At 44.2% G+C, this 23928-nt stretch overlaps 1 protein-coding gene across 1 annotated transcript; it reads right to left on the reverse strand.

The window, feature by feature from the left end:
• Positions 1 to 18112: 18112 nt before the first annotated feature.
• LOC308408602 (uncharacterized protein F54H12.2-like) lies at positions 18113 to 19354 on the reverse strand (the record flags this gene model as incomplete). Its single annotated transcript, XM_080900945.1, has 1 exon — positions 18113 to 19354. One exon carries the CDS (start codon positions 19352 to 19354, stop codon positions 18113 to 18115), a length of 1242 nt encoding a protein of 413 aa, XP_080757071.1.
• Between the last annotated feature and the right edge of the window lie 4574 nt (positions 19355 to 23928).

Below are 23928 nucleotides of genomic sequence, written 5' to 3' on the forward strand. Positions count from 1 at the left end.
TTGCCTAAGCTCCTGTGCAGCTGGGAAAAAATCCACTTTTTTTTATATTAATCTTGTACCCAGAGAAAGAGCCAATATATTTTAAAGTATTTTCATTATAGAAGTACACCTATGTTCTATACCACCACAAATAACCCCTTGAAACAGAGGTGAGGTTCTGAGAGTCACAGAGAGAAGTTCTATTGCTAAAGTGAAAAGTAAAGGTGAGAGTGGGAAAGCTTGACGTGTACCACGTAATAGAGTAAAATTGTTACCAAAACCAAATTTCCTCAAGACTGCAAAAAAATACCCCCATTCCACTCGATCAAATGCTTTATCGGCATCCAATGAGATTACCACCTCAGGAAGGGTGCTATTATTTTTGGAATATATTATATTAAGAAGGTACCGTATATATATAAAAAAGGAGTGTTTTACTTTAATAAAGCCTGTCTGTTCGTCTGATATAATAGAAGGGAGAACTCTTTCCAAACGGGTTGCTAGCAGTTTGAATAAGATTTTAAAGTCTACATTAAGAAGACTTATTGATCGATAGGAGCTACAACAGGTGGGGTCCTTTTGATCTTTATGCAGTAATGAGATAGAAGTGTGTTTTAGTGTCTGAGGGAGAGAGCCTTGTTTCAATGAATCTGCAAAAACGTGAATTTTGGCAGAGTTCATTTTGCTTAGCTTTCTTTGATTTAGATAGGTGAGATGAATAGGAAATAATTTGGCCTAAAGGTAAGCTTTAAGTGTCTCTCAAAGTAGAGAATTTGAAACATCCTCCGGTCATTTGTAGTTAAAAAAAATTATCAATTGCAGACGAGATATAGTAACAGAAAGCTGAATCAGACAAGAGTAGAGAATTCAACATCTATGGATGCTGAGGTTTATAGCCAGGGGACAAAGCCATATCCAGGACTAATGGAGCATGATCAGATATAACAATTGGAAGATATTCAGAGTTGCAAACTTTAGAAGCCATGGAGCCATTTATAAAAAAAACTAATGGATATAAGAATATATGAATATTTGAAAAAATTAATATTTTCTGGCTTGGGGATAAACTCCCCCCCCCCCCCCCCCCCCCCAAGGATCAATGTATCCATTTCGGGTCATAAAGGCTACATCCACGTGTACACGGGTATTTTTGAAAACGGAGATTTTCCGTTTTCGTTTTAAAAAATAATCAACACGTAAACGCAGAAATGAAGGAAAACACTGCTAGGAACATGCCAAAGCAACAGGTGGCGATATATTCCTAACTGTGTAGACATGTTGGCCAATCAGAAGTCTAGAAGCCTCGGTGGGAAATAGGATGGGGCATAGAAGCAGAACCGAGTCATATGTGTGGAGGGACAGTAACTGTGTGTGTATATATAAGCATTTAAACACTGCAGAGAGTACAATTAACAGTAACAGTATTGTAGAAATTCATTTCACCGAAACAATAACAGTGGCGCACAGTGTGACGTCAAAAAAGGCGCACACCTTTGATGCTGCGTTTTCTGAGTTTTCTCCATTTTTCTCGTCCACACGTAAATGCAAAAACGGAGTTTTCAAAAATATCCACCCTGGCCGAAGTTTTTAAAAATCTCCGTTTTCAGTGACCAAAAACACCGTTTACACGTGGACAAAAGGTGCAAACGCATAGAAAAATCTGCGTTTTCAAAAATACCCGGGTACATGTGGACGTAGCCAAAGTATGAGAAAGCCCTGGACATAGCAGATGATGCTCTAGAGCCAGTGACAGATTTCTCAATAGCTGGGTCAATAACACAGTTTAAATCACCTCCAAAGATCAGGAGTCATCCTCAAAAGATTATTAGCAAACAGAGCGTTGTGAAAGTATGGGGAATAGACGTTCACTAAAACAACTGGGTTATTCATCATCTACAACAATTACATCTCGTCCATTTTTGTCAGCAATCAATGTAGAGAGAGAAAAATGTATTTTATTGCTAATTAAGATTGCCACTTATCTGGCTCCAGTATCAGTCTCCTGGAGAAAAGCTACATCTGCGTTGAGATGTTTTAAGTGACTGAGAACCCGAAATCTCTTTACCGGACCATTCAAGCCTTTCACATTCCAAGACAAAAATCTAACAGTACTATTGTTAGTGCTATAACCAGCCATATATATGTTTTACTGAAAACTGGTCTATGACAAGATGACCGTAACTAGGAGGGGAGAAAAAAAACGCAAACAAAACAACAAAAAGAGAAAAAAGAAGTAGAAGAAGAAGAGAAAAAAACAAAAAGCCCCCCAAAAGCCCACATAAAAGCAAAGCAAACAAACACAGGAACAATAACACAAGGTGTAACAACCACATTTGTGGGCCATAGTTTCCACCCACCCCATCTACTTGGTCCCATTTCTGAACTAAGGTGACCGCAGTATATCCCCACCAACTTCAACCTCCTAGCGCAAACTCGTGCTACATAGACACGCCATACAACCTTAACTTTGGAGTACTAAGTATATATTCCAGTAGTAGTAATAACAGTAAGACTTGATGATTAAACATAGGGGGTTACAAGTGGCCGCCCAACAGTCAGCAAAACAAGTCATAAAAAACAACACAGGTTGTTTCCTTAACAAGAGCATCCGAGGACACACACCCTAATGTTCACATAGAAAGGTGCACACTGCACCTCTATAGTTTCCACTTTTCTTTACAACCTGCTCTTTATCTCTGCATGTCAGAGGTCAACTGAAACAAAGTCCACCTATATAAAAACACCCCATCACACACACAGTATTTTCCTCATTACTTCACAACTGCTGCAGGGCATATCGTTTTAATGTTTTTCGGACCCTAGACAAGGCGGTGTGAGGTAGTTAGCACACAATTTGGCCATGTAGAAAGCATTTTTTGTTTGGAACACATCAGCAGAGAGGTAGAATTCATTGCTGTTCAAAAGAGTTTAATTTAATCAAACCTAATTTTACTTTTTTAAATTTTTTTCCAGTGTCCCTGCACTCCCCGTGCTCACTGCTCCTTCTCGTCCCACATTCCTCCTGAGGGAAAACAATAGAGGCAGCCATTACACACTTTATCCCAGCAGGCATACACTCACACTTTCTGACTATGCTAGAAGACTGACGTGAAGTCAAACGCAATAATTCAGCGTCGGTGGAAGCTCCATCGCTCATCTAAATAGCTCCCCCGACGAGCCCAGATGAGGAGCAAATGGGTGGCAAAAAAATTGGAATTAATTTTATGTGACTGTTCATATTAAATCCAACAAAGAGTGAAAATCCAAAACCTGCTGCAATCTTTTGTATTAATGATCTCTCTCTCTCTCTCTCTCTCTCTCTCTCTCTCTCTCTCTGCGCGTGTGTGTGTGTGTGTGTGTGTGCCTTAGAAGTCAAAGTATACATTAGCCATGCTTAAAAAAACACCTGAATTTCATTTAGAACTGAGATTCTAAGCTGTAAGCAGAAATCTTATGCTCAGCCAGAAGCATGTTTCCCCACTTTCACAATGGTAAGGTGTCAAATCCACAACCCCCAACAGATGGTTTGTCACACGCTCGGTTCAAACACTCAAAAAGCAGCACAACAGCAGGTTCAAGAAGTCCCCCTTTATTTGCACAGCCTCACACACCATAGATTTTTAAAGTTGTGGTGCACAGTGGTTTAGCAACAGATGTAACTTCTACTTTTGGTAAAGACCACTCCACCTGCATATTTCTTAAGAAATTAAGCATCTTTATTAAGCTATTTATAAATGTCTACACAATAATAGACACCGTGTGCTCTGTGACATTATAGTCTTCTACTTCTGCTTCGATTGGTTTGCATTTTAAACTCCCAGCCTTACGGGTTGTTGTGAACGGCTTTTATTTCTAACATTTTGTGATGTAAAAATGAACCACACAGCTTTTTTATTTTCTGTGTGCTGGAATCACTTAAGACACGAGTTATTAAAACAATTCTAAATGACAGTGTGATGGCCATAGCACTTTATGGGGGTCAAATATGTTAAGGATAATGTTTATCAATATAAAATTGCAAAGAACTTTTGAATAGGATACAACATCTTGTAAACAGTTACCTCAGAAGCTGTACTGTCAGATGTATGTATGTAAGGTAAAACTTTCCACAGTCCTTCCACTTAAGTAACTAAACACATAAAGTCACCCTTACCAATAATCGACTGCTCCTTGAAAAAGTAGCACAAACAGACAACTGAATCAGCAATGATAAGTAGAGCTACCCGAGGCCGATACATAAGCAGAAGAAAATAAAAAGTTGTTGTTTTTGTGGCTCAGAAATTAAAGGGAAATATGTTTAATAATTCAATGAGAGCCGCACCTTCAACACACGTACATTCAAATTTTGGAACAGACTAACATTGCTGTTGTTCAATAGTTTTTATCCACTCTCAAAAGTCATTTTATGGCTTTAATATTTCCAGCTGATAAGGAGACTTACGCCATTTCAAATGTGCGTCCAAAGGCTTTAAACATCTGCTTTGTCTGTAACAACAGTATGAAACTACAAAGCATTGTTTTTTTTTTTTTTTATAAATGACATCAGAAACAGCAGTATGCGACATTACGTGATGGCAGAGCTTCAGTTCATCCTTTGTCATTTTTTTTTTTTTTTTTTTAATAAATAGGACAGGGGGAATGAATGAGAGAAAGAGGGGGAGAGAAAGAAAGAAAACCAAAGGGGAGAAGAGACGGTGAGAAGGGGGGGGGAAGAGAGAGAAAAAAAAAAAAGAACTCCTGGGTCACCTGTATGGAGAAAAAAAAAAAACAAACAAAAAAAACAAACAGAGGAGACAGCAAACAACAAAGAGCAACATAATAATAGAGAAAACAAAGCACCATCACAATAAACTAGCTAGTCATAGATATCAATATTTACTAAATAATAAACGATATTGTGCAGCACGCAAGATAGACAGCGCACAGTGTGCTTTGAGGCAGCAGCCAAGAAAGCTGTAGTCCGCGTCTGTGAATACCCATGTGTGCATACCTGTGTGGATCAGCATGCTTGCATTCCAAAGGTTTCTCCATGTAATGATCTGCTAGGGAGTGTGGGGGGGCCACAGCCCCGTCCTCCAGGGTGTGAAGCGGGTATGGAGGAGATCAAAACTCCAGACATCCAGAGGCCCCCAGAACACAAGAGACCATGGAAGACCAACAGAGGGGCAGCCGCGCCACTGTTCCAGTAAGAGCTGAGGAGAGTCCCAGATGAGGGCTCGCCCAGCAGCCGCGGAGCAGAAGTCAGGGGGAGTTGCAGTGACGCGCCCGTGAGCTCCGCCGGCCCCCAGCTGTGCCTGAGTGACCGAGCCCCAGGCCGAGAGGCCGGGGGCACCCCACCTCCAAAGGGGCCCGAGCGAGCCCCAGGCCCCGACAAGCGGCCGCCAAGGAGTGAGCCGGTGTGTACCCGGACGCCCACCCCCAGACACAAAGAACCACCAACACACCGACACCTGAGGGAGTCCGCCACCGGCAGGGGAAGTGGTGGTAGGTGGAGATAGGCCTCCAAACCTTGGAGGGCCTGAGATGTCCCCAGAGAGGTGGCGTCTGATACCCAACCTGACATATAGACACAGACATACAGGCACACACAGACACAAACATCCATTCCCACCCTCATGCTCTCATATGCACTCACTCCACACTCAACCAACGTGGAGACAGACATAAAGAGACGCTGTACACACAATCACACTCCCCAAGCGTACTCTACAAACCGGGTCTAGGTACCCTTGCCCCTGGAGGGGGGAATTGCACCCAGACCCAGGTGGTGTTACCCTTTTCCCTGCGGTGGGGAGAGGCAGACCACCCCGACTCCGCAGCAGCAGGGAGGCCCCACACCCCAGACCGCAGTCGGACGGCCAACTCCTCCTACTAGCCCTCCCGCTCCAGCAGGCCGCAGAGAATGGGGGTGGGAGAAGACTCCAAACCTCCCTCCACCCGCTCATTGTAGTGTTGATGCATATGTGTTCTAAGGTGCAATTAAAACCCAGGAGGGCATGGAGCTACCTGCCAAGGAGCAGCAGGTAAGCGCATAGTCCCTCCTGCTAGCCCTCAATGACTAAGTGTATTTAAAATTGAGAGGTGGGCAACGACGTCAGGGGTGGGGTGTACACCCTGATGGTAATTTGGACTCCGTGATTGTGCCCACCCCCAAGATCCTATATGTATGTGTAATGAGAGTGTGAATAATGTGAATGTCTAAGTTGTGGGATAAAATTGAGGCAGAGGCAGCCAGAAGGGGACAGGGGGGGGGGGGGGGGGGGGTAGCCTCCTCTGCACCCTGGTGACATACCCCTACTCCAAGGCCCTGCATGTGTGGGTGGTTGTTTTTACTAAAATTCAACATTTTCAGATGAAAATTTCGCTGCTTTGTTTTCACTGTAACACCTCCCTCAATGCCATGTTTAGGATATTCTTGGAGATTACATTTTTCATATTTATGCTTTTGGTGTGAGGGTCTCTAATACGCACATTGTCACTGTGTTTTGTACTACCTGCTGTGAGGGCTCTGCTTTCACTTTGAGCAATCTGTTTTTATTTTGTCTCGTGAGTGTGTGTGTGTTTTTCAAACGAGATCCTCGTCAGTTTGATTTTGTTACCACAAACTTTGTGTGAAGTTCACAACAGAGGTAAAGAGATTTAAACACCCCAGTTTAAGGAGGCAGGCAGGGGTTGGACCAGCTGCACATGACAGGTGAAGAAGAGAGTATCAGGGGAGATGTGCAACAGAAGCAGAGAGAACTTATCACAAGATGATAAATGGCAGCTTTGTTGACAAGATTAAAAGACACGTCGATCAGAGTTCAGCAACATTGCAGTTTGATTAAATAAAAAGTTTTTAAACTACACAAGGTTTATTTTCTCCTCTGATAGTAATCATATTTAACATATCAGTGATGGAAGAAAGAAAGACTATAAAGAAATATAGTAAATGTGTGTCTAATTAAACTGTTCCTGTGAACCTTAAATAATCCTTAAATATGTTCAGTGTTACAAACTTGAAGAAGCAGAGAAAAGATCATCAGACATTAATCTAATCAGTTTTCAGCCTTCATTCATATTGAAATGCTGAAATCTTCCCTGCTAGACTGAAGTGCAGCGTTTGCTACCATTGGCCATAACATTTTATTACTGCTATTATTAAAAGAGTCCTCTTCACTCACACTGAGGTTAATTATGAAGCTCCACAGGCTGCAAAGACCAGTTCTGTTTACATTATACATGCTTTAGAAGCCATAGCATACATTTTCACTGCTATGCGGATTATACCCACTTTTATTGGTTAAACTGAGGTTATTGTAACGGGGTGTAAAACTCTTAGAAACACTGTGGCTAACAAGATCCTTACTCTGGACGGCATTGTCTTGAGCCGTCTGTTGTAGTGATTTGGCAAATTATAAGTAAAATTAAGGCACACAACCCCATCGCACAACATCAACATTTATTTATATACAAAATAAAAATGCTTTTTTATGGAAAAGAATTGTAACTTCACATTTCATCACCAATTAGTTGGGTACGGGGTAAGGCCTCATCCTTATCCCGAAGTTATTCATTTAATTTCTCAGGACCTTGGAAGAGTGTTAACTATACTAACTACAAAACACCTCCTGTTCTATAATCTGTGCTAAAGGATGAAAAACCAAAAATTACATCTGTAATGCAAATAGTCTAAACTAGGAAGTGGTCGCTGTGACTTATGTTAAAAAAATAATAATAATCACTTTTCCAAGTAAAATATAAAGAGAGATCTTGTTTTCAAGTTATCACTCATGCACCCTCAGCTTTAAAAAAAGCAGCAAAGTCTCATGTTTGTCCACATCGTGTGTCCACATTTGTGTTGCACCTCTAAATAATAAAGACTCCTTTTTGAACATCTTTTTATTTACATATTTTTAATTCAATAAAAACACAAAATGTTTAACTGACATAAAATAATATGAAATATATAAAATGTAATAATGCTCTTATTTAATTTATCCCTCAGAAAAGTTACTCTGATTATTTTACATGATCTTGTTTTTAAACAGCATCTGCTCTTCTCCAGTGTTGCTGATGAGGTCGATCTTCACGTCGTCTCCAATGTTCCAGTTGACCATGTTCATCCACAGCAGGTCAGCATCAGTTTTAATTGGCTTGTAGACAGCAGAGAGTTAATACCATACAGCTTATGACAAAATTTGATCCGAAGTGATTGATGGCCCTAATCACGACCTTTTGACCTCCCGCCCCTCCCCCCCGGAAGCGTGTAATGAGCGTGACGAATCGCATCCGGAGAAGGGGGGGTGGGAAACCCCCCGCGTGACGAATTATATCCTGAGAAAGGGGGGTGAACCCCGGAAGCGCGCCATCTGTTGTTGGGGAAAAAAAAAAAAGTTTTTAGAGGGAGGGGGGAAACCTCCGGAAGCGCGTCATCTGTTGTTGGGAAAAAAAGTTTTTAGAGGGAGGGGGAAACCTCCGGAAGCGCGCCATCTGTTGGAGGGGAATAAAAAAGCAGAGAGAGGAGTCCGTCACAATTTCTAAGGCACAGACACAAGATGGATTTCCTTCTGCAGCGTTCCTGTGTCCGATGAGATCTGCTCTCCCAAAGAAGAAGGTTTTGAATATGACATATTCAATCTCGATCCGGACCTTATGACCCTACCGGAAATACTCCGGAAGTGTCTAGTCATTTTCAGACCTGTTGCGTCATGTTCCCTAAGCACAGCGGTGATGCAGCAGCTGATTCTGTGATGTATAGAGAGACAGAGCGGATGTAATTTTACTTTCTTAAGCTGCACCGGCGTTTGTAATGGAAATAAAGAGTGACTTCCTGTAGAGATTTCAATAGTATTTTATTTTCCTATAATACAGACGCTGTAAAAAAAAAAAAAAAAAAAAAAACCTTTAAGATACACCATAGCTTGTGATGAAAAGAAGAACTTTCTATCCGCTTGTAACCTACAGGCTGCCTATGTGTAAAAAATGAATAAATATCGCTTAGTGAATACTACTTTTCCTTTTGAGAGACTGAAAAACAAACCAGCGACAGGCGATCTTGTTTCACACACACACACACACACACACACACACACACACACACACACACACACACACACCCACACCCACCCCCACCCCGCGGGCCAAGGAGGAGTTTTTTTCTTCAATACTTTAACAATAAGTTTTCTCAATAGATAGAAAATGATGACGCTGAGGAGTCAACATCCGATATTATCATTGCTTGTAACCCGGTTTCGTACATCTCCCCATAAAACTAGTCTTAGTGAGGAAAAAAGTTCATATTCGAATAAGTTTATTAAAGCACCCCCCTCTGTGGGAAAGAGTCAACCATGAGGAGAGTTTTGTCAACAGCAATTGTCCATTTGGTAAAACAAATATCCGTCTCAAAGTCGTATTTTACCGTTGCAGAAAACAGACGGCGTTCGCAAGAAGGCCCACACACACACACACACTCACACTCACACACACACACACACACTCACACACACACACACACACACACACACCGCGGGTACTTTTACAATGGGTTTTCTCAATAGATAGAAAATGTTGATCCGCTGAGGAGTCAACATCCGATATTATCATTGCTTGTAACCCGGTTTCTTACATCTCCCCATAAAACAAGTCTTAGTGGGGAAAAAAGCTCATATTCGAATAAGTTTATTAAAGCACCCCCCCTCTGTGGGAAAGAGTCAACCATGAGGAGAGTTTTGTCAACAGCAATTGTCCATTTGGTAAAACAAATATCCGTCTCAAAGTCGTATTTTACCGTTGCAGAAAACAGACGGCGTTCGCAAGAAGGCACACACACACACACACACACACACACACACACACACACACACACACACACCCCGCGGGCCAAGGAGGAGTTTTTTTCTTCATTACTTTTTACAATAAGTTTTCTCAATAGATAGAAAATGATGACGCTGAGGAGTCAACATCCGATATTATCATTGTTTATTAAAACACCCCCCTCTGTGGGAAAGAGTCAACCATGAGGTGAGTTTTGTCAACAGCAAGAACAAGGTCAGACAGCAATTGTCCATTTGGTAAAACAAATACCCGTCTCAAAGCCATATTTTACCGTTGCAGAATGTGGGAAAACAGACGGCGTTCGCAAGAAGGCAATCAAAAAAAAACAACCCACTCTAACTATCGGTATTGTCAAGAGAAAGATGCGAAAAACAGATGCTTCGCTAGACTAGGATAAAATGAGAGAAGAAGCGGAAGGGGAGTCGCTATCTGCTCATCCCCTACTGTGACAGTTCTACCAATCGCGAGGAAGAATCCGTGAATATTATGTCAGCATTCCGTTCAAACAACGCCGCCGATCAGAGCGCCAGAGCCATCTCGCCAGAACTGTTCATACCTCACCCCGGTAAGTTTTTTTCTTTACGACTTTAAATTATATATCAACAGAGATGTCAATAATTTGATTACTTTCTTTTAGATTTCTACATCAACGATTTCACGCAAGTGGACTACGGTACGTTTAAATAAGTATATACCATTTTTTAAATAAGTTTAGATAGACTTGATTTAACCATGCTCTGATACTTACAGAAACAATCGATAATGCAGTGAGTAACAGCAGAAATCCGGCCGTTTTCCGCGGCGAATTAGAAGCAGAACCTCCGCTGCCGCCGCGTCGGAGAGAAGAACGAGAAGACGGCGCTATTTTCGTCTCCGCATACCGGGAGAACCGCGGAGAAAAAAGTTTTAAAATCGAAGGTAAACAATATGATGCATTATCCGCCATTTTGTTGAATAACAGGATGTGACGGAGTAATCCGAGTGTGCTATACCGCCCCTCCCGACCCGGAGCAGATTTTTAAAAAGTTTAGCTTTATTTCTCGACAGAGGTAACCGAGAATATACAGACCCCGCCGCAGCGAAAAGAAGAAGAAGAAGACGACGACGTTATTTTCGTCAACGCATACCGGGAGAACTGCAGGAAAATACCTTTTAAACCAAAAGGTAAACAATATGATGCAATATCCGTCATTTCGATAAATATCAGGATGTGGCGGAGTAATCCGAGTGTGCTATACCGCCCCTCCTGACTTGGAGTGGTATAAAGCGTGCTAGAAAGTTTTTTATTTATTAAATCTTTCTCTTTTTTTGTTTTATTTCTCGGCAGCCGAGATTGCGGATATACCTATTCAAGCCCCCTCCGCTACAGACAATCGCGCGGAGGAGCGAGGTAAATAAAAAGTTTTTTCATTCTCGAAAAATAGGAAGGAGGAGGTTGTTTTCTTAAATCTCTTCTGTTTTATTTCTCGGCAGCCGAGATTGCGGATTTACCTAACCAATCCCCCGCCGCTACAGACAATCGCGCGGAGGAGCGAGGTAAATAAAAAGTTTTTCCATTCTCAAAAAAATAGGAAGGATGAGATTGTTTTCTTAAATCTCTTCTGTTTTATTTCCCCCCGACAGAGACTGATACAGAAAATCAGGCGGAAGAAAATCAGGCTGAGGAGGAGGAGGAACCGTCCAGATCTCCTCCTCTCAGGAGAGTGAGAGCTCGTCTCAGGAGACCGAGAGGTAATTGACGGGGGGATGAATCGATCCTATTAAACTTCTCTGCTCTATAAAAATAAAAAATGTAAGGTTTAAAAAATACATTCTGTCCGTCTTTTCTTACAGCTCGACGGATGCTTCATAAGAAGAGAATCCTTGAAAACCTCGCTTTCATGTACGCCATAACAGTTCGCACATATGCATCGATATACAGACACAAGGACCTGTAAAGTAAAAGCATGTAAAAGTCTGTGAATTAAGAAATAAAGAAAATCATGTCGGAAGAACACAGCATCCCTGAGGCTTTGTTGGAAGCCGTGGCAGAATTAAACAGAAATGATGAACATTTAGCCCCACCGATAGAAAACAATATAGCCCCACCACCAAACGATCCACTACAACCTTTAGAAAACGCATTGCAGGTCCTCCTTCAAAACATTGAAAACGAACGGCTTGCCGGTCTACTGAACTTTGACCCTCTGCAGCCGATAGAAAATGCTCTTCAGCTCTACGACCAGCAGCAGGGGGAGGAGCAGGTGCAGCAGCATCATCAGCAGCCCAGGGAGGAGGAGGACCGGCCTGCGGAGCATCAACAAGGAGGAGGAGGATCTCGGGTACAGAACGATGCGGTGACTCGCCGCGAACATTTTAATAATTTCGAAATAAGGCGAGTATTTAACATTCCCTCTCCGGATGAAGCGAGCGACCTCGCTCAATTTTACCTCGACGTCAGGGATAATTTTGTAGATCTAGCGGATAGGGTCAGACCGGAAGTTAGTCGTAACGACCGGGTTCAACTGGAGATCATCAGCGAGCACGCGCAAAATCACTCTGTTTTTAACGTCGATGACGAAAGCGCTGAAAACATTGTACCGGTTTTTGAGGACCTGCTAGCCAGGCTGATACAATCAAACGGAGCGATCGTCGCAGGCTCTCCCCTAGAAATTGTTGTGCAAGTAATTAGAAATCCTAGAGGCGGTGGCAGTAATGACCCGCGTAAAAAAATTCACAAAATGTTAGATGATGAAATTCTAGTCAAAAAGCGTCGCTGTCTGTACGTGGTAAAAAACAAAAACGATAATCTGTGTTTTGCCATCAACCTGATTCACCTCACTCAACCTCATTTCACAGATAAACAGGCCCTGGAACGCGGCAGAGAGCTGCAGCGTTTAGCGGGGTTGACCGATCGCACTCAGGTAACTCTCACCGACATAGGTAAATTCGAACAAATACTAAAACGTAAAATCGTCGTGTTTTACCGCCCGCCCGAGGACAGAACTCTTTCATTAATCGAAACAGACTACCCGAACACGCCTCACCCGCTGTACCTATTCTTATTCCACCATCACTATTACGGAATAAAAAATCTAAAAACATTTTTAGGAATTCAGTACATTTGCGAGGAATGTCACCGCGGGTATTATAAAAGAGAGGAACACTTTTGTCAAAACCGTTGCAACCTCTGTTTTGACCCCGCATGCCCCTCTCACTTTCTGGACTCTGTAATCTGTACGGATTGTAACAGATCATGTCGCACACACGCGTGTTATTTAAAGCACAAACAACCTAGAATTCACTCCGGTTCAGACCTCAGCGTTTGTCAACAATTGTATAAATGTCCGGACTGCAAGCACCTCTCCCGTCGCGGAAAGCACAGGTGCACAGCCGCCAGATGTAAAATCTGTCGCGCGGAGTTTCCTCCCGACAACGATCAACACCTGTGTTACATCCAACCTTTGAAACATGAAAACTCTGATAACGCTTCCATAATCTTTTATGACTTTGAAACCTTCCCAGACAGGGAGGGGGCGCACGTCCCTTACCTAGTGTGCACAAAATCTCTAGAAGGAGAAGAGTGGCACGCTTACGGTGTAGACTGTGTTGAAAAGTTTCTCCAAAGATACAGAAGGAAAAGATATAGAGAGACCACGTTCGTTGCGCACAACGCGAAAGGGTTTGACAGCTATTTAATTCTAAGTCACCTGGTGGGGGGTGGGATGACGCCCTCTCTCATCATGCAAGGCAGTAAAATTATATGTTTCACAGAATCCGATTTCCTTCTCAAATTCATAGACTCGCTTTCTTTTCTCACCATGCGTCTCAGCGCTATGCCCAAAGCTTTAGGCTTCGAGGACAAATCCAAGGGATTTTTTCCTCACAAATTCAGCTCGCGGGACCGATTAAAATACTCGGGTCCGTACCCTCCTCCTTCAGATTACGGGGTGGAGCGCATGTCACCCCCCGAAAGGGCAGAGTTTTTGCGTTGGCACTGCGAGGCCTCCCGGGGAGTGTTTAACTTTGAAAAAGAATCCCTGTATTACTGCCGAAACGACGTTAATATCCTGAGAGAGGCGTGCGTAAAGTTCAGAGACGGGTTTATAGGCGAAACTAAAGTAGACCCTTTCAGCTGCGTCACTATAGCTTCAGCCTGCATGAAAGTGTTTCTCACCAATTTCCTACCTGAAAACAGTCTGGCCATCCCCTCGCCTGACAACTACGGGCGCAGGTTCAAAGCCTATTCGCACGCGTCCATTCAGTGGCTGGAGTGGGTAGCTCACTCTCAGAAAATTCCCGTTCAACACGCTCTCACAACCGGCGGGGAGAAAAAAATAGGCCCGTACTTTGTCGACGGATACGCGCTGATTAACGGGGAAAAGTGGGTGTGGGAATTTCTGGGATGCTTTTATCACGGCTGTCCAAAATGCTACAGGCCTGAGGAAATCTGCCCTTTGACCCGCGCTCCTTACGGGGACCTGCACGCCTCTGCCGAGGCGAGGCTCCGGGAGCTGAGAAACGTTTACAGAGTCCGCACGGTCACTCTGTGGGAGCACGAATGGAACAAGATGAAAAAATCGAACGAGGAGGTTATAAATTTTATGCGGAACTACGAAGTCCCGGAACCTCTGTCTCCTCGCTCGGGGCTTTACGGAGGCCGCACTTCGGCCTTGAGGCTGCGTTACAGCGCCTCGCCAGGAGAAAATGTGTATTACGTAGACGTCACATCCCTGTACCCTTACGTCAACGCCAAGCGCGCTTACCCTCTGCATCACCCCCAAATCATCAGAGAGAATTTTGCAGACCCTCGCAGTTATTTCGGGCTGATCAGAGCCACCGTTTACCCGCCGCGCGGGCTCTATTTCCCCGTTCTACCATACAAAACCCCCGGAGGTAAATTAATATTCTCCCTCTGTCGCACCTGCGCCGAGACCAATCAACAAAGCGGTCCGTGCCTTCACGACGACGAGGCCAGAGCTCTCACCGGGGTCTGGGTCACCGTTGAGTTTAACAAAGCCTTAGAATTAGGTTACAGAGTGGTTAAAATCACAGAGGTCTGGCACTTTGATAGTAGCAGCAGCGATATTTTCGCCGGCTATATTAACACTTTTCTCAAAGGCAAACAGGAAGCCTCCGGTTATCCTCCGGAAGCTCGCGACGAGGATGAGAGGAACAAATACGTGGAAGAGTACCACAGGCATCAGGGCATACGTTTAGACCCGTCAAAAATAGAGGTGAATCAGGCCAAAAGACAAGTTTCGAAATTGTGTCTCAACAGTTTCTGGGGAAAGTTTGCTCAGAGAGCCAACATGACTCAGACCGCTCTGGTCAGAAAGCCGAGTCAGTTTTTTAACTACGTCTTTTCAGGACAGTACGTCTTTAAACACGTCTCTTTTTTAAAGACCAAAAAACAGGAAGTGGCTTTAATTCAGTGGAGCTATAACGAGCGGTGCGTGATACCTCCCGGCGCGACCAATAACGTTTTCATCGCCGCTTTCACCACAGCCTACGCCCGTCTAAAACTGTACGAGTATTTAGAAAAATTGCAGCGCAGCGTTCTGTACACCGACACCGACTCTCTGATCTACGTAGTGAAAGAGGGGGAGGAACCTTTAGAGCTGGGCAACTATCTAGGGGATCTCACGGACGAATTAGACGGGGACACCATCCAGGAATTTGTCTCCGCGGGTCCAAAGAGTTACGCCTACCGGACCAGAAACAAAAAGAAACTGGTGGTAAAAATGAAAGGAATAACGCAGACGAGAGAATGTTGCGAATGTGTCAATTTCGACAGTATGAGCGGGTTGGTGGAAAGTTACCTTTCTGGTATGAAAGAGGCGGAGCTCGGGACCCCTCAGAACGGTATTCAGAGGGATAAGAGAGGCTTTGTGCTCAAAAACAGAACATTTCAGAAAAAGTTTCGCGTGGTTTACGACAAGAGACGTCTCTTTCCAGACGGCACGACTCTGCCTTTCGGGTACTAGTGTTTTTGTTTTAGTTTTCTTCTAAAAAAAATGGAGGAAACTGATTTTGATCACAGACTGAAAGTACCTTTTTCCTGTCTAGTTGTGGGTCCTAGCGGGTGTGGGAAAACTCATTTTGTAAAGTGTGTTTTGGAAAACTGTGAACGCGTCATGGATACTGTGCCCGCGAATATTGTGTGGATTTATACTTCTTTTCAACCCATGTATGAGGAGCTTTCAAAGACCAATAAAAACATTAAATTTGTCGAGGGGCTGCCTGATTCTTTTGAAGATTTCCGAGACGTTCTGGTGGTGCTGGATGACGTCATCTTTCAGGCCTCGGATCACCAGGAAGTGGTTAAAATTTTCACTCAATACCGCCACCATAAAAACGTCTCGGTCATGATGCTGACCCAGAATGTTTTCCATCAGGGTAAATACAGCCGCACCATCAGCTTAAACTCCAATTATATGGTGTTGTTTAAAAACCCCAGAGACAAGCTGCAGATTGAGATTTTGGCCCGTCAGATTTTCCCTTCGCAAAAAACATTTTTCTCAGACAGTTTCAAAGACGCCACCGAGGAGCCCCACGGGTATTTAATCCTCGATCTCACTCCCTCGTGCCCAGAACGCTACAGAGTGCGCGCCGGTCTGCTTCCGGGGCAGTACCCCGTCATTTACCTGCCTAAACCCAAGTAGCCATGTCTCAGCGTATAAAAAGAAACGCAGTCTTACTGCAAGCTCTGTACCACGCGTCGCCGCAGAAACGCAAAGACATTCTCGCTCACAGCTCCCCGGATTTCCTCCAGGCGCTGTGCGAGATAGCTTTAAATCTTTTAAGGGGAAACATACCTCTTTCCGCTCCTCAATACCAAAAACTGAAACGCCAGAAAAAGATCATCAGGCTGCTGGCCGACAAGAAAACGAGTTTAAACCGTAAGCGTCAAGTTTTAAAGAAACAAACGGGCGGGTTTCTTTTCCCTCTGTTGTCCGCAGCCGTACCCATTCTGGGGAACCTGCTGGGAGGAATATTTCAAAAACGCTGAGATGTTTAAAAAAATGATTCTCGTTCCCTCTCACGAGTTGAAAAAACTGACCCGACCCACCGAGCCTACCGTCAGAGAAACTGCCAAAGACGATTTGGACGAAAAGATGAAAGCCATACTGGAGGATCCGCGGTTAAATTCGTACGAAAAAATCAAAAGATACGAGTCTCTGCTGCGGAGATATCTCACACTCTCTAAACAGGACCGGGACGAGGAGAGTAGGGTGACTTTCCACCTCCCGCCAGAGGAGGCGCAGCAGCAGGTGCAGCAGCAGGTGCAGCGGCCCAGAGAGGAGGATGATGAAATGATGGAAGAAGTATTAAAATCCTTACCCCCTCGAGATCGCAAAAACGCCCGCTACATTATGCAGAAATTAGCTGAGGGTGGAGGAGGATGGACAAAGAGGGGTGAATTTGTTTACAAGGGGGATGCGGTGCGGGGTTCGCACATGATCGATCTATTTAAAAACCTCTCCCTCTCTTTTAAAAGTAAAAACCAAACGCGACCGAAAGGATGGAACACGTTTTTAACTACTTTGGTCGAAACAAACATACCCTCATCCTCAATACATAACCGTAGAGCTCGCGACCAGTATGCGCGTCTTAAATCTGTGGAGGAGGAGGAGGGAGGACAGACACCTGCGCGAAGGGGGAGAAAACCTTCTCGGGTCAAAATAACGCTTTCCCCGACCTGGACCTCTATGTAAAATCAAATGTTTTTTGTTTACAAATGAAATAAAAAAAAAAAACGCTGCAACAAACTTTTTTTTTTTGTTTACGTTTCTTTATTCGATACACACATCTTTAAACTTTTGTAAGGAGCACGCCCCGTGATGACCTCTGCGAGAGCGAGCGGGGCAGCGTCCTTTCAGAAAGTCAGACACCATGTCATCATTTTTAAACACATCGTTATAGTACAGAGAAAGTATTTTACCGACGGATAACCCCTGAGCCTTGTGACATAGATAAAAAATGCAATGTTGCCCGCAAACGACAGACATAGGGTGCTGAAATTGATGATCGTGATAGAGTATTTTGTCAGAGCGGCCTTCCAGAAACTCTGAGATGACCGAGGGATAGTGAGCAAAGTCGGGAGGGAATCCGTAAGAGTCAAAAAAAGTGGAGGAACCGTCCTTTTCCAGAGTCAGAGCCAGCCAGTGTTCTCCCCTCAAGTGCGAGGGGTGAGTGTTTACTATAAAGTAGGCGGGGGGTTTAAAGTCGCGCCTCAAAAAGGCCAGCTGGTCCGAGGCCCAAACCCCGCAGAAAACGTCTCCCAAGGCGCGATGTAGAATGTGCTCCAGCTGAAGGTTATCCATGTATATATATTTTAGTAATAATCCACCAGCACCTGTCTTTTAGAGTCAATCTCCAGAATTGAGTCGTAGCAGGCATACACTATGAGAGTTGTGGTCTGAGGCAGAGGAACTCTGAATCTCATCTCCAGCCTCAAATTCCCGTTGGAGACGGGAGACAGGGCGTCAGCATCCTCGCTGGGTTCCAGATTAAAGGCAAAAAGGGCGTACCCTTCATTAAATTCCCGGCGATCGATGCTCAGAGGTAAATCTTTGAGGTGTCTCCCCGTGGCGGAAAACATGTGATAAAACTCCCTGACCGAATTTCCGCGGTCAAACTGTGGCTGGAAAGCTTTGGCGGGCACCTGCCTGCCGTCCTGACACAACGCCAGATACTCCACATCGTTGTGTCTAAAGTTGAAAGGCGACAGATCCCTCCTCCCGGTGAAGGCGTCGTGATGAACCATGCCCAGGACCACGTATTTGGGCATGGCTCCCAGAAAGAGATTCTCTTGGTTGCAGATCCTGGAATTTTCAGGGATGGAGTAGGTTTTCACAGAAACGCGCGAAAGAGGATAGAGGGCGTTTCCTTTCATCAGGGCCGCGGCGTGCCCCAGCCTGACGGCCGGAGAGACCGTGACCTTTTTAACAAACAGAGAGGCCGAAGTTATTTTCAGAGCAAACTGCGAATCCCGAGTTCCCATCAGACTGAAGGCATCGCTGTTGCGTATCAATTTAATTCTCAAATCCACAGAGTTCAGCAGGAGCCTCTCGCAGAAGAAAATATCTGCGTGGAGGGGACCCAGCAGGTCCACTTCTCGCGACTCGGCCGTGAAAACGGCTCTCTGTTTTATCCCTCTGTTCGGCCCGTTGCTTATAACTATAGAATCCATGTCTCCGGCAGTGTCTTTGTAAAACAGACCGGCGCTGAATTGACTCTTTAGAGTGTCTTCTGAAAAGTTGAGCAGCGTCTCGATCATGGCCCTGTAAGGATGGGTGGCGCTGGACTGCGAAATCAATCGATCCCCCAGAATAACGTCGCACTGACTGAAAATTGTGTTGAGAGGATAATTGATGAGGGCTACCCCTGCATCGGGTGGGATGTTGCTCCCGTCCCTTTCCGTAATTTTCACTCTCAGATGGAGCATGGTGTCGTTCAGATCGAGATACTTTTCCCCGTCTCCGGGGATGAAAAATTCAATGGGTGAGTTGTCGTTCAAAGCAGAGAGGGGCTGACATTCTTGATATTTTTTATCCTCTATGGATAGCTGGGTCATGGGAGCCGAAAATAGATCCAGTTCGGCAAGGGTGCATTCGGCAGATTTCTTGTGTAAGAGAGACATTTTTTATTTATTTTCTTCTAAAATATGTCCGAGCTCCTCTGGGGCTTCCTTCTCTTCCCGCTGCCAGCCTTAACTGATTTACTTTTTACTCCGACGCTTTTATTTTTAATCCGCTCGCCCGGAGGGCGTTTCCTCTTCCTGCGGGAGAGGACCATCATACCCCCCGCCCCCTCCTGGCGAGGCTCTGTCAGCTTACCCATCACTCTTTTCACAGCGTCTGTAGCGATATTGGTTGCGGCCGTTTTCAGGTGAGGTTTAGCTACGGCGAACCCAGATTTGAAGAGAGGAGACACGAAACGAAACAGTCTGGAGAAGATGGATCCTATCCCTCTGCCGTACATCACGGGCGCTCCGTAAAAACCCGGAAGGGAACCTCCCACCTGCCCCTCATAATACCTCACAAAACGGTGGGGGTCCTGCGGAAGACGCGCCGCCATTGTCAAGCCGGTTTAAAGTGCAGCTTGACTATCGTTTTCCCGTAAACAAAATCCACGAATCTGTCGCGGTCCGTTTTAATTTCTACGCGTATGGTTTTAATGTATTTTTTTGATACGCGCAAGTAATGGACCGTATTATGTCTGATGCTGATCACGTCTCCGTAATCGCCTTTCACGTTAAGGACGCTGAGCAACGGTGAGTAACTGTCACCGACCGGCTGGTACTGAACGATGTCGGTGTAGAGAAACAGGTTATATACGCCCGCGTTCATATCGCACGGATACGGAGTAGAGCGCTTCGACAGAGTCCACCACTCGTTCGTTTTCAATCCCAGCATGTAAGCCAGAGGAGGGAAGACCTTTATTTTATGGCTCCCGACTCCTTTGACATCCAGACGTTTGGTGATGTTGTTGAATGAAGCCTCGAAGGACGGGTCGTACTTTTGGATCGCCGGCACCAGGTGATCCAATAGATCTTTAACGCGTCCGTAATGACCTCCCCTGCCGAATTTTAAAATCACCAGGGGCTGATCTTCCTCCGTCGTCCGCATCAGCTCCAAGTAGGAGGCGTCCGGCGGTAGATTGTACCATGTGCGCGGATAAATGAATTCGCATAAGCCCACGCTCCATTCTCCGGTCAGCTCGAGGGGTTTGGCCAGATCCACCGTGTAGCAGCCGCTGGCGTTATCTTTAAATAAACCCTTGCTGGCGTTGGAAGGCAGGGTCACGTAAAACCCTTCGGACTCCATGATGAATTTTAAAAAATGAGCCGAATGATGCGAGGGGTCTCTTTTTTTATACGCCTACCACTTCCGAGGCTTTCACCCAGCTGTTGAATTTATCCGGCCAGTTTTTCCACTTGACAAAAACCTGTTTTTCCCCTCTGACTGTGCGCCGCTTTAAAATCTTCTCCACATGAAACGCTTTGTCCTCGGTCAGTTTCACTTTCTGCAGCTCGGGCTCATAAAACGACCCATCGATGGGGTCCCCGTCATAATCTTGTAGTTTATACACCGGTGGCGATCGGTGAAGGACCCGGATCACAGTAAAGATTTCGTCCGTGAAACTCTGTTCGTATTTTTTATCAAATACTCCTCTCAATTTGGATATCCTCACCAGATCCGCCCTCTTAAATTTCAACTTTATTTTAGGACGGGCGGGTGTCTTTCCATACAAGTTGCGAAACACCTGATCCGCGTTCTCGGGGCGCACCTCGGCAGGTGCCATTTTAATGCTGCTGTGATAACTGCGGTTATATCCTTCTAACAGGTCGGGCAACACCTCCAGATAGCGTCTGGTATTGTGCGCGGTGAAATATCTCCACATCCTCGTTTTCAGGGTGCGGTTAAATCTCTCCACCACCGAGGCCTTTAGGTCGCTGGCGGTAGCAAAATGGGAGATGCTGTGATTTTTCATCAGAGCTTGAAAACTCTTGTTGAAAAACTCTTTTCCCGCATCGGTCTGTAAATTTTCCGGTATTTCACTCTCTCTCAACACAGATTCGAAAGCTTCAGTCACTTCAGAACCCGTCTTCTTTTTCAGGGGGCGGGCGTAAGCCTTTTTTGAAAATACGTCTATGACGGTTAATAAATAATTGAATCCGTCGTTGTATTCAGACAGCTGTCTCATGTCGCACAGGTCGGCCTGAAGCTGCTTCAGGGGTTTGGTCACAAACACTCTATTTCTCTTAAATCTTACTCGCGCCGGCTTGTGCAGAGTATAGGCGTCCTGCTCGGATAAAAAATTCTGCACCTTGCGGATATCAACTTTTTTACCAGTTTCATCTTCTAAAGCACGTCGAAGTCTATTTACTCCTCCGAAACTACCTGGGTGATGCGGGTCGTAATACACTTTTTTCATCTCACTTTTCTCGGCCATCTCGTCTTCTGATAAAAAGCTCGTCTGCGTTATAACGTCGCAGGAGTCGGCTTTTATTATTTTATTCAAAAACCAGAGATGAATGTTTTTTATTATTATTTTTTTGAAACCAGAGGGCTTAATGTGCAGAAAACAGGAATACATTATTCAAAAACCAGAGATGAATGCTTTTTAAATATTTTTTATTCAAAACCAGAGGGTTTAACATGCAAAAAACAGGAATACATTTTTATTCAAAAACCCTGAGATAAAACACACTTATAGAATACAAACAGGAATACAAGTAAGTTACAAAAAAAACCAGGAATACACTTTTATTCAAAACCCTGAGATAAAACACAGTTATAGAATACAAAAACTCTTTTTTTTTTTTTTTTTTTAAATTCAAAACCAGAAGGTTTAACATGCGAAAAAAAAACAGGAATACATTTTTATTCAAAACCCTGAGATAAAACACACTTATAGAATACAAAAAAACTCTTTCTTTTTTTTAAAAACATGAGGTAAACATGTTAAAAGGTTACAAACAGGATACTTTTTTTTAAAGCATACACGATTAAAAAACGAGGTAGTTTTTTGTTTTTTTGTTTTTTAAAAAGAAACAGAATACATGATTAAAATAAAGCAGAATTAAAAAACGAGGTAGTTTTTTTTGTTTTGTTTTTTAAAAAGAAACAGAATACACTTTTATTCAAAACCCTGAGATAAAACACAGTTATAGAGTCAAACGGTTACAAAAACTCTTTTTTCTTTTTTTTTAAAAACATGAGGTAAACATGTTAAAAGGTTACAAACAAACAGGATACTTTTTTTTAAAGCATACACGATTAAAAAAATGAGGTAGGATTTTAAAAAACAGAATACATGATTAAAAATGAGGTAGGATTTTGTTTTTTTGTTTTTTTTTAAAAAGAAACAGAATACATGGTTTAAAAAACAAGGTTAAATATAGGAAGCATGCAGGATAAGAATCAGCAACCTTTGTAAAACTCCGTAACCAAACGGAGTTCCCCGATTTTAACCACATCTTGCCCCACCAAATTGTCATAAGCGTCTGTGATGGCGTCAAAGACTTTCCTCACCGATTTCAGCTCATGAAGCAGGGTCTCCGCAACCATCCCGACTTTAACGTCCTCAGTCTTGATGTTGCGAGCAATCAGCAGACGTTGAATGGAAGGGACAAAGCGAGGAGTGAGCAGTTTCTTTCTGATGTTATAATAATTGTCGGAATAAAAATCATCCTCCAGAATTTGCAGGCACTCGTGTTGTCTCTGGCTGGGATGGTCTATCTTACATCCATTACATTCGTCGGTGCGGTGCTTGTTTATCACCAAGTTGACCAGATGATACACAGCCGTTTTCACAGTGTCGATGAATAAAGAAGACGCCCAGCCGTCCATCTCGTCGGTATGCTGCTGCCGCTGCCGCCTCTGGCGCTTCAGAGGCCCGTAGTAACCGGGAGTGTCGGGTACCAGCTCGCCCTCGTCAGAAAAACAATCGGTGGAGCTGGTCTCCTCATCGCGAAGCAGGGGTGCAGAGTCCATCTCTCTCTCTCTCTCTCTGAGCTAAAAAAGGCTTTTTTGATCGGACTTTTAAAACAGAGGGAAGGGGGGCGTGGTCCGGGAGGGGCGGGGATTTTCAGAAGCTGAGACATTTCCTTACTCCTACAGCATCCCTCCAGCAGCGGCAAGTTTGAAAAAGAATTGTAATATCCTTCCTCACTTGCAGCATTCTTACGACCCACTCTTTGGCTGGTATAACCATCATGCTGCGAAATAATCCGCAGTCGGGGTTGAATTTCTCCATGACAAAAATGTCAGGCGCATCAGACTCGTCAGTCGAACGCAGACTGGCTCTCATTCTCCATCTCCCCGTGGCTGTGGTTCCTGAAGACCAGACGGTTGACAAGATTGTTTTAGTCTTGATCAGTTGCTCATCATTGAAGCGTATGCCTCCGTTCCGCGGCGGGGGAGGGGGAATAGCTTCTATTTCTTCTTCCGTAGCTTCTTCTGGAGCCGGGGGAATGTTTTCTTTATTCTCAGCGGCTGCTTTCTCCTCTTTTATTTCTGGAGCTGGGGGAATGTTTTCTTTATTCTCAGGAGCTGCTTTCTCCTCTTTTATTTCTGGAGCTGGGGGCTCATCATCTTCTTCTTCTTCTTCTTCTGTAACTGTGTCGAGAGGATGATCATCATC

This window comes from Rhamphochromis sp. 'chilingali' (genome assembly GCF_963969265.1).
Source record: "Rhamphochromis sp. 'chilingali' genome assembly, chromosome: 1".
Classification (NCBI taxonomy): domain Eukaryota; kingdom Metazoa; phylum Chordata; class Actinopteri; order Cichliformes; family Cichlidae; genus Rhamphochromis; species Rhamphochromis sp. 'chilingali'.